At 39.0% G+C, this 10948-nt stretch overlaps 1 protein-coding gene across 2 annotated transcripts; it reads left to right on the top strand.

Moving 5' to 3' along the window:
* The first annotated feature begins 2805 nt into the window (after positions 1–2805).
* plp1b (proteolipid protein 1b) lies at positions 2806–10948 on the top strand. 2 transcript variants are annotated; one of them, XM_059351134.1, is made up of 7 exons: positions 2806–2956; positions 5040–5226; positions 5316–5472; positions 6665–6842; positions 7092–7165; positions 7346–7411; positions 10045–10948. In XM_059351134.1, exons 1-7 carry the CDS (start codon positions 2953–2955, stop codon positions 10114–10116), a joined length of 738 nt encoding a protein of 245 aa, XP_059207117.1. In that variant the 5' UTR covers positions 2806–2952; the 3' UTR covers positions 10117–10948. The 2 variants fall into 2 exon arrangements, with proteins under 2 accessions (XP_059207117.1, XP_059207116.1); XM_059351133.1 differs by lacking the exon at positions 2806–2956 and adding an exon at positions 4502–4657.

Here is a 10948-nt window from a genome sequence, read left to right as displayed (position 1 = left end):
TTTAAAAACAGTGAATTCTATGTAGATAAATACAAAAATACACATCACATTGCTGAATCTAAAATTTAGACAACTTTCTGTTGTTTGTTCACTTTTTTTAACATTGTACTGTAGAAACATGGTGGTGCAACAAGGCAGAAAAGGCCCTTCTACCTAAATATGAAGGTCTCTTTCGAAGCTAACAAAAACACAACTGTTCTCAGTTTTAGGTGATTATAGTCTCATCTTAGTGTGAAATTATTTATTATATATTATATATTTATACAGTACAGGCCAAAAGTCTGGACACGCCTTCATTCAATGCGTTTTCTTTATTTTCATGACTATTTACATTGTAAATTCATCAAAACTATTAATGAACACATGTGGAATTATGTACTTAACAAAAAAGTGTGAAATAACTGAAAACATGTCTTATATATATATATATATATATATATAATATCTGCTAATAGATCTGCCTGAATCCTTCTTCTTCTAACTCCATCAGAAAATGACTTCACCATCCAAACCTCTGTTTTTATTTCCTTGCCATATTGCTCACAACTTTATGTTTATCAACCTGCAGCAACACCCCAGTCCTCTTTTTTTCCATCTCTCCTTAATGTTCCACTTGTGCTCCTCCTGCAGTTTTTAGAGTGAATCTTAAAAAAAACAAAAAAAAGAAACGTTAAAGCTTGGTTGCAGTTTCCCCAGGCCTCAAACACGCTGCCAGCAGAGTCTGAGATTATCATGAAAGACAATCAAACACGCGAACAAATAAACACCCAGTTGGAGAACGGCTTCGTCCTCCCTTTGCTTCATCATGCGGTAAAACAAATAATTTAGGCCCTCGCCACGGGAGGTCATCGCCAGTGGATTCACTTCTGACTGAGCCTGACGTGTTTTTGTCCTCCAAGTGCTTGTTTGTTTGTTTGATGCCTGTTTGTTCATTCGTTTTGTCACAAGATAACACACATTACCATAACAGAGAGAGAAGGTGGTGCAAATATTTTTACAGAGCTCCCCCTCCCTCCCCTGTATAAACACATGCATATTACCACTTCCAGAGCGTAAATATTGGCGAGTATATCTATCACACAGCAAACAATTATAAAAATGACTCAAAGATAGAGTACTGTGCCAGATCACAAAGACATCCTGCATATACATTAATATACAGAACCCTCACAGTGTAGTCACTGCTGATCATGATATAGGTATAGTTTTCTATGTGATTATGCAAAACATATATTGATATATGCATATCCTAATAGCATCCACTTGAAAGCTCTGAGAGTAATGTGGTGGTTCAAAATCAGTTCATGCACTAACTAATAACTGTTAGACGGTCTTATTAAGTGTTACCCAATCATTTATAATCGGAGGCTGCTCACATCCCCGACCACCATCTGCATGCAGCTTTTGTGGAATATAGTTTATTCATAAATGAATGCATCGCTCTCTGTGTGTCACGCCAAGCCAACAAGGCTCTAAAACATGTCCTCCTACCTAATCCCATCCTTTGATTGTCAAGTTTATTGCTAATTCACATCTCAAAAGTAAAGCTGACAACCATTCTCCACTCTCACACACAGTGCCGGGGTTAATTAATGCTCCTCGGCTCCTCTTTCTCTCTTGCATGGTTTTCTCAGAGATTTCAAAGGCATCATCTCTCTCTCTCACTTTCTGATGTCATTAATCCTTTCCGCATACTAATTACTTTATGTGTTATTGCTCTGGATTTCTAGGAGACAAAAGGATGCAGACTGTAAACTTAAACTAAGCAATTTAGCAATCCACGAGGCTATTTTTTTTTTCTGAAGAGGAGTGACTTGCTCAGAAACAGATTCGTTTCTTAAATGTGCTCATTTGTGAGGACACAGATAATGCTAATGTTGGTATTAGGAGGATGGCAGTTTGCCTGTGGCTGTCTTATCCAGTGATGATACCCTACAATTGTAGTTTTTTCTACAAATTACATTGAAATGTAATAAATCGAAGGGACTGTTTATAACATTTTGGTATGTCAAATTGATCATGGGCTTAAAATTGAAGGGAAACAAGGATGAGGGGCTTCTCCAAAAAAAAAAAAAAATGGTGTTTTCTCCCGCTCCACACTGGCTCCTTTGTACTGAACCCAGCTTTGACATCAACTGGGTCAAACATGAGGGAGGGAGGGAAGGAGGGCAGCAGCTGGACCCGACCGTCAATGTCACCCTTGTTAGTCAACTTCATCGATGTCAGTCACTGGCATTTCGATTTATTTCCCTCTTTTGTCCCCACGTACCCCTTAACTCTGTGTGTTTCTGGTCATGCTGCTCTGATGACCCTGACACACGTCTACTGTATGTTCCTGACAGCTAGCATGTGTGTGTGCAGACAGACAACACATGCATGATGACGAACAGAAAGTTAATGAAGTGTAATTGCATTATTGTGCACAATAATGCACAGAATCTTTGTTGTGCATTGTGCGTATTAAGTAAAAGAACAATTTGTAACTTTGCCCTTAAAAATGAAACATGCATTTCTTGTAAACATGTTTTTTAAGACAAGATGTGTAAACTGATTTAATCTTTAAATCAGTCTTGTGTCTGTATGAAGTATGCATGCAAAAACTCGAATTATTAACCAAGGGCAACCACAAGTTATTATTCAGAACAGCTAAAATACAGTAAATATCACCAAAAAAACAAAAAACAAAAAAAGAGAATTACAATTAGAATTCATAACCCACTCTATGTCCCAAATTCTGAACCCATGGCTCTATAAATAATGACTGGCAGCTGAAATGGGACTTTGTGACTTTAAGATGTGACTCGGGGAGATGTGGTCTATCTATTGTTGATGAGACAAAAGCGCGAGTCAGATTCATATAGGAGTGGCGGGGAATAACTTCTCATATCCTCATATCACAGTCACAAAGCCACCCAGCAAAACTTCAATAACCCTCTGCACTTCTCTCTGGACATGGGTGAGTGCACAGAATCTTTAATAACTCTTATCATCTATTATTAATGTGATTTGAAAATGTGGATTTCAATAACTTACTAATGTTGCCTTTAATATATCCTTTTCTGTCCCTAGACATCATGTTGCCCTCATGCACTGTGGGCAAGATTTGCTGCAAATGAATCCAGTGTTTTTAAAAAGATTCTTAAGTGTTTTGATATTCACAGATTCATTATTCATTTATCATTTATTCATCCTAATAATGTATCTAGTTTAACATACAATGGGGATTTCAGAAGACTGAGAAGAGACTCAGACAGGATTTATTGCTTTTCAATGAAGAAAGGACTCCTCTTTACCTCTTTTAACCCCTTTTTAATATAAACAAGAGTGGCTGACAGAGAGGCCATTGAGTCTCATCATGCCTAGGCCATGCCAGGTCACTCATGCAAAAGAGGTCAGATACTCCCAAATGTGTCATGGGTGTAAATTAGCAAATTTGCATGAGAGCCGTGGACCCGAACAACCTCTGCAAACCGTTTTTTCTCACTTACAAACTGCTGCTAACTTTCACACATTTTTTAACAGCTTCTTAGTCGTGATTGATTGTCTGGCTTCTACTGTAAATGCATTTATGCCTTTTGCGCTGAATTCAAATAGAGGTTATGATGGCCTGTATCACTTCATCACTCTAACCACTGTTGCAGCAGGGCACAGCTGAAGCGTGGGCGTCTGCAGGCACTATCATTTCTGGGACTCTAGCAGTCTTCCTGCTGTTACTATTTATACTTTGGTAGCAGTTTGTTGAGCTCACAGCCTCTGTTTCCTTTCCAAACCAAAATCCAGTCATTTGAGAAGCTGGCATGGGAGAGGCTGGCTGCTTCATCTCCGACAAAGTTTGCAAGTGTGTTCCTAGTTATTCAGTTTTATAATGATGTTTGGATTTGATGCAGCAATTTCCCTTAATCTAATGTGATTTTCTCCAAGAGAGGAACCATAACCTGAAGTTATCAGGAGGGTTTATTGCACTGAGGTAGCCTGGAACAGCGACAATGTGCAGCGACAAGTGGCGTCGTTGTTGTTGTTGTTGTTGTTGTTGTGAAGATATTCAAATTGCCTCTCTCGTTCATTATGCTTCCACACATTCTTTGAACACTTGAACCCAGCCCCCGCCAACATTGACACTCAGTGCCATGGTACGAGCCTCCGCCAGCTGTGGAGGGAGGATGGCCTGAGTAGTGGTGTAGACGGTCCTGGTGACCCCCAGCCACCTCATACTGTGTGTGTGTGTGTGTGTGTGTGTGTGTGTACGCGTGGCACTATGCTCTTTGTTTGTTTAACATCGCTGCCCTTTGTTCCCCCCTCGATCATGGCTACAGACAATGGATATTGTATCTGTAGCCACAAAAAGAAGCTCTTTCTTCAGACCCCTGCAGCGTTGCAGTGTTTCACCACCCTGCACTCGCCTGGTGACGCCTGTGCCCGCCGGAGAAAGAGGGGCAGGACCAGAGTCAGTAGGGGCTGAGCTGTGAGGTGCTGGTACCAGCAGAGGAGCTTTCACATACAGATGAAGTCAGCGCTGAGACTTATTTTACTGTAGTAATAGCTTGTGGGCAGCACTGTACATCACTGGTTGGCACTGGGATCTCTCTTTGTTGTGGAGTACAGGATCAGAAGCAGCAAATGTTTCCGGTCAGGCAGCCTTGGCTTTGCAAAGCCTTAGGTGCTTTCCTCTATCCCATTTCTGCCAATGCATTTATTAACACTGTGGATATTTGCTACCTGCTTCAACAGCACAGCTTACACTGGAAGAAGTGCATGAGATTGTCGTGAAGTGAAGTGAAGTCAGTGGTGGATGCTTTTTGTTTGGACGCTTTATTGGGAAACCGCTGCTTGAACTCTTGGTTGTCACTAATTTTTTTTTCTGTTGCTTTCTTGCCTGTTGGTGGGGTTTTGGTGTATGCTCATGGATTTGCAGACAGAGCGAGGCCTTTTTCATAGCTCCCCCAACAGGGTAAAAGAGTTCCCCACCGTGGCGTAGATGTGTTGTGTGGTTATATGTGCGGTGTGTGCCGCCTGTGTGCTGATATATTATGCCCCCTCAGGTTGTTATGATTGCTGTATCCGGTGCATTGGGGCAGTGCCCTACCCGTCCTTGGTGGCCACCCTGCTGTTATATGCCGGCATGGCGTTATTTTGCGGCTGCGGGCATGAAGCGTTGTCCCAGACCGAAGTCCTCGTCGAGACTTACTTCGCCCGCAACGTTCAAGACTTTGTGGTCATGGCCTCATTGTGAGTGACACTTCAATTAATTCTCTGAATTGTGACTTTTGACCTCAAGAATTGTTCTATTTGACTCTTTGACCTGTCTTCTCCCTCAGTATCAAATACTTCCAGTATGTGATCTATGGCCTGGCATCATTTTTCTTCCTCTATGGCATCCTGCTGCTGGCGGAGGGTTTCTATGCCACGTCCGCTGTCAAGCAGACCTTTGGTGAATTCAGGAGCACCCACTGTGGCCGCTGCCTCAGCCTGACGGTGAGAACATGGAGGGGGGAACAAAGAGGGAGGGGAAGTATGATGTCAGAGGCTGAATGCTGGTTTGTTTTAGCTCCTCAATGAAATGTCTTTTGTTGAAGAAATGTCTGTAGTCCACAATAGGACACATGTTCTGGGCATGCACTTCTCTCAACGATTACTGGAGACAGATATTTGTTGTATTTTCCAAAATCTGTGGTCAGACTATAACGCCTGAGTACCACATAGCCATCTTTGGGGAACCACCTCTAGGCAGCAAAGTTTCAAAATTATAAGCTAACACCTTGGCATTTGCTTCCCTGCTTGCACGCAGACTTATACTTTTTAACTGGAAATCAAATTCACCTCCGTCATTTCTGCAGTGGCTAAGAGATGTACTATCTTTTCTACCTTTAGAAAAACTGAGATGCAAGTTATACATAAGGCCGGCAAGAACTTCACAGTGACCTGGAGTCCCCTTATAGAATTTGTTGAAGGGTTCCCTTTCCAATGATGTACACTGTAAAAAAAAATCTGTTTAATTTACGGCAAAATACCGGCAGCTGTGGTTGCCAGAACATCACCGTAAAAAATACAGTGAGCGTATGAAAATGTAAATATCAGCAAAAACTGTAATTTATATGGAATAATCCCATTACTTTTAGGATAATTGTGTCATCGTGGTATTTCTCCATTAACTTTACATGAAAAATTAATATTTTTACAGCAAAACTGTGTGTTTTCTACAGTTTATTAGTTGACAGTAGTAGTTTTTAATTAGATTTAGAATTAGTTTAGTTAGTTAGTTTAGTTTTAGAATTAGTTTAGTTGACAGTTATTAAAAGTATCTGCTACGGTGATGTACAATGTTTAATTTTCCGACCTTTTTACAGTGTACCTTAACACGAGTTGTATTCCATGGTTAGAAACATATGGTCACGCTGGAAACATCAGCTCACTCAACATATGATGAGAGGTTCCTGTCTGATTATTTTTGCATTGTTCCTGTACTTTTCTGTGTTTTTTTTTGTTTTGTTTTTTGTCTTTGTTTAAGAGCCTTGGGGAGGGGGGTGGTCTGTTAATGAAAAGCTGCAAAATAAAGTTTGAAAAAGAAAGAAAAAACAAATGTGTGTAGTAATGACACCACATCCATCAGCTGGGCTCCTACGCCACATCTCTGTGACCTGACGTTCTGCACTTTTTATTTCCACAGTTCATCATAGTGACATACATCTTGGCTTTCATCTGGCTGGCCGTGTTTGCCTTCACCGCCATCCCAGTCTTCTTCCTGTTCAACATGGAGCAGACCTGCCACACCATTAACATCCTGGCTGAGACAACCCCCAGCATTAATCAGCACGGCTGGATTTGCATGGACGCCAGGCAGTATGGTGCGTTGTTCTTATAATGACTGACCGCATGTCCACCTGATGAGAATGTTAATGAGTCAATGAATTAATCATTGGGGGGCAGATGCAAAACTGCTTGTTGAATTAGTCATAAAATAATGAAGATAACTGCACCTTGTCTTAATTTCTTCACCACTGTGTCCCTGATGTGCTGCATGTACACGTAACTGAGTCATAACTCATCATGATTCAGCAATGGTAGGAGATACTTACGTCATGTCTTCATTTAAGGTCTGCTCCCTTGGAATGCAATGCCAGGCAAGGCTTGTGGGATGACCTTGGCATCTATTTGCAAAACCAGCGAAGTGAGTAGCTGAATCCAATATCCCGTTGCACACAGTTCAGTGTTTCATGTCAGCACTCCTGTGACAGAAAAAGTCAAATCTACTCTACAGAATTAGAAATTGAGGATGTATGTTTATACTGTGGAATGACGCAGTCATGCAAGGATATATGAACTAACTTCTGTTTTATTTATCTTGCAGTTCTACGTCACCTATGACCTGTACATAGCTGCGTTTGCAGGCGCCGGAGTCACTCTCTTAGCACTGGTGAGCAACTCATTTGGTCACACTATAAAAAAGATTGCAATAAAAAATAGAAATAAAAAATAAATAAAAAAAAATAATAATAATAATAATTTTAAATGCTAGAAATCTTCAGGAAAACTGGGAATATTTGAAGCAGAATTTTGATGCTGTGTTTTTTTTTTGTTTTTGTTTTGCCACCTTTTCAACTTTTCATATCTGTTTATCTTTATCTTTAATCGTTATTTTACAGATAATTGCTTTAAAAATACAGATAATATACAGTTAATGTCTGTATTTAGATATATTTATATCTGTAGAATAACTTTTTTTGAGTCTTTTTCTGACAGACTTTTTTTTTTTTTTTTTTTTTACCATTTTTTTACTATTTATTTTATTAAAAGAAACATCCCATTCAACTTAAACTTTCACAGTAAGAAAGTGTTTTTTGTAGAATTCTCTATAATTTAAAGTTCAAGATAACTGAGCAATTGAATAATACTGTAAAAAAAAATCTATAATGTCCCATTATATTACATTTACAGATTTCCACTTTAATTTCATGGTCAATATTTGTCATAAAGTAATTTACTTTTGTATTGCATTTGCACTTAATGAAAAAAATAAAGGCAACCCCGTAAAATCATACAGTAAATTTCTGGGAAAATAACTTTGTTTCTACAGTGTATATTAAATATGAGATAAGATTGTTTTCGTAAATATGGCCAGTTGAACCACATCTAAAACTCAAATTAGGCTGTATTTAGCCCACAGACTGTATAAAAGGAGTGGACTTTGGATTAAAGTTCTGAAGCCTCGTGTTTTTTGGGGGAATTTTGGATGCCGCCATATTGTTTTTTTGGAGGCAGAAGTGACCATATTTGGATGAGAGGGTGGAGCTAGGGGCGCTAAGAACAGCTGACTCTTTAAAGTGTCTTTTAGTGCAACTAAGTGCAAAACAAGTCAAGTTATTAGGCAAACAAAAATGTTACAATTAATTCAGATGAACTGAAAACTGAGTAAGGGTCAACGTTAGAAACAGTGTGACTTCATTACAATGCTGCCACACTAAAGCATGTCCTGCTTTATCTATTTAACACCATTATTTACAAAATGAACATCATGCTGCACTGTAAAAAAGGTTTGTAGAAATAACAGTAAAACACTGTCAAATACATCAGAAATAGGGCATAAAATGAAAAATTGTATATCACTGTATTAGACGCTTTTAACTACCGTAAATCAAAGAATAGCACAAAACTTTTACTTTTTTTCTGTCATAAACTGGAAGAAACACACAGGTTTTAGGTAAAATATAACATTTTCATTCAAAATTTGTGGAGAAATATCCTGATGTATGAATTAATGACACAATTATCCTAAAAACAGGATTATTCAGACTAAATCACAGTTTTTGCTGATATTTACATTTAAATTTAGAATAGAAAATCCACTCACTGTAATTTTTACGGTGAAGTTCTGGCAACCACAGCTGCCGGTATTTTTCCGTAAATTAAACAGATTATTTTTTACAGTGTGTATTGAAGAAGACATGACTCATTATGAGAATGTTTACTGAGGTTATAAATCAAGTTAGAAGGCAGGGTCCTTCTCTCCTAGACTTCATACAATCTGACTTCTTTTGGCAGCCGATGGAGTCGCCCTCTGCTGGCTGGTAGTAAGAATTCAGGTTAAGGGCATTTCTGCATCAACCTCACTTTTCAAATCCGGAGGCTGCCACCTGGTTTCGCAGATCATTTTGGTTATTTTGGTCAGGTTTTGTACCTCACTTTATTGCATAGTGGAAAATTATTTTATGATACTCAAAGCATTGAAAAAGGACTTTCAGCTGCAGCATGTCTTTCCTGCCTCACACGTTTTCAGTGAAACAGATTTCTACTAAAGAAATAGTTCCGGCAGTTCAAAGCAAAGTATGTGGATTATCTGGAGTAATAGGGACAGCCGTCAAAGTCAGTTTTTAATGCTGTGCAAGCCACAAACAAAATTGAAGTCACTGTGTGTGTATTGGGAAGCAGATATCTCAGCAAATGGATTTTTCAAACTCCAAACCAAAACTACCTACATGGCTAGATATGACTTCAGGCAAGAAATGCATTATGTTTGTGTGAATCAACCCTTTCAAACACTTGATCCAAATGTATGATAGTGGCTTGCCCATGCATACAGCACATGTTCAAATCCAAATCAAGTCTTTTTTAATCTAAAGTTCTACACTGTAAAAAATGTTTGTAGAAATTACAGTAAAAAACTGTCAAATTGCATCAGAAACAGGTCGTAAAATTAAACATTGTACATCACCGTAGTAGATACTTTTAATTACTGTAAATCAAAGAATAGTATAAAACTTTCAATTCTACCGCCATAAATTGTAGAAAACACACAGTTTTGCTGTAAAAATATAAAATTTCCATGTAAAGTTAATGGAGAAATACCATGATGACACAATTATCCTAAAAGTAATGGGATTATTCTGTATAAATTACAGTTTTTGCTGATATTTACATTCACATACGCTCACTGTATTTTTTACGGTGATGTTTTGGCAACCACAGCTGCCGGTATTTTACCGTAAATTAAACAGATTTTTTTTTTACGGTGTATTTTGCCCGTTTCTTCTTAAATTTCTCCCTTTGCAGTTCCTGTATCTGGCTGCCACCACCTACAACTACGCTGTCTTGCGGTTCCTGGGCAGGAAAGGAGTCCGTTAGGTGCAGCGCCTCCGTCCCAGTCGACCCCGTCCTCCGTTTGAGATGGACAGTCAACACTAGACTTCCATTCTTCCTCCTCTGGGAAACAGCATCTTCCAAACCTGGATCACCTGCTATAGTATTTCCTTAGACGTGTCCAATAACAGACAAATGTTTCCCATCACTGTTTTGTATGAACAACAGACAGAGAGATGAAGATAATTCACACCCAGCTCCAAGCTCTGACCTCCTCCTCCAACCCTCCTCTCAGATGACTCTCTTCGCTTTGTTGTTCATTTTCCCCTCGCAGGTCATTTTATTCTTTCTGTGAAGCTTCATTGGTGCTGATGACTGATTGTGATGTATGACATTTCATGAATAATTAAGAGCAATGACAGCTCGCCACGCAAGTCATAACTGCATGCAGTCTGTTCAGTGTTTACTGATGCATATATTGCTTCTGAATATGATTTTGCTGCTGCCTCATTATCACTATTTTGTTTCACAAATATCCAACTAAAGCAAAGGATTGAATGTACCAAAGTTCTCTGCATGGGTCTTCCCCATCTGCCTTTGGGCTTCACTTACACATACTTTGCATTCACTCATAAAGCATTTATGCTGCATTTAAAAACCACTGTGTAGGAGGGAAACAAAGACAAGTATCCATTTTTCTGGACGTTTTTTGGATTACTGCTTAGAATAAGGAGGTTTTATGTTACTGAGGTGTTGATGCTTCGATAACATGCCTGCAGGTGACTCGTGTTTGATGTGTAGCCTGCTACTTACTGAGCTGGGTTGTGTTGTGTGTGCTCATTTTTAATGAAGGCTGATTAAACCATTTAAATCAGAA

The sequence above is a fragment of the Centropristis striata genome, chromosome 15 (genome assembly GCF_030273125.1).
Source record: "Centropristis striata isolate RG_2023a ecotype Rhode Island chromosome 15, C.striata_1.0, whole genome shotgun sequence".
Lineage (NCBI taxonomy): Eukaryota > Metazoa > Chordata > Actinopteri > Perciformes > Serranidae > Centropristis > Centropristis striata.
The sequence above is the reverse complement of the archived record's forward strand: the minus strand, read 5'-3'. Positions and strand labels throughout refer to the sequence as shown.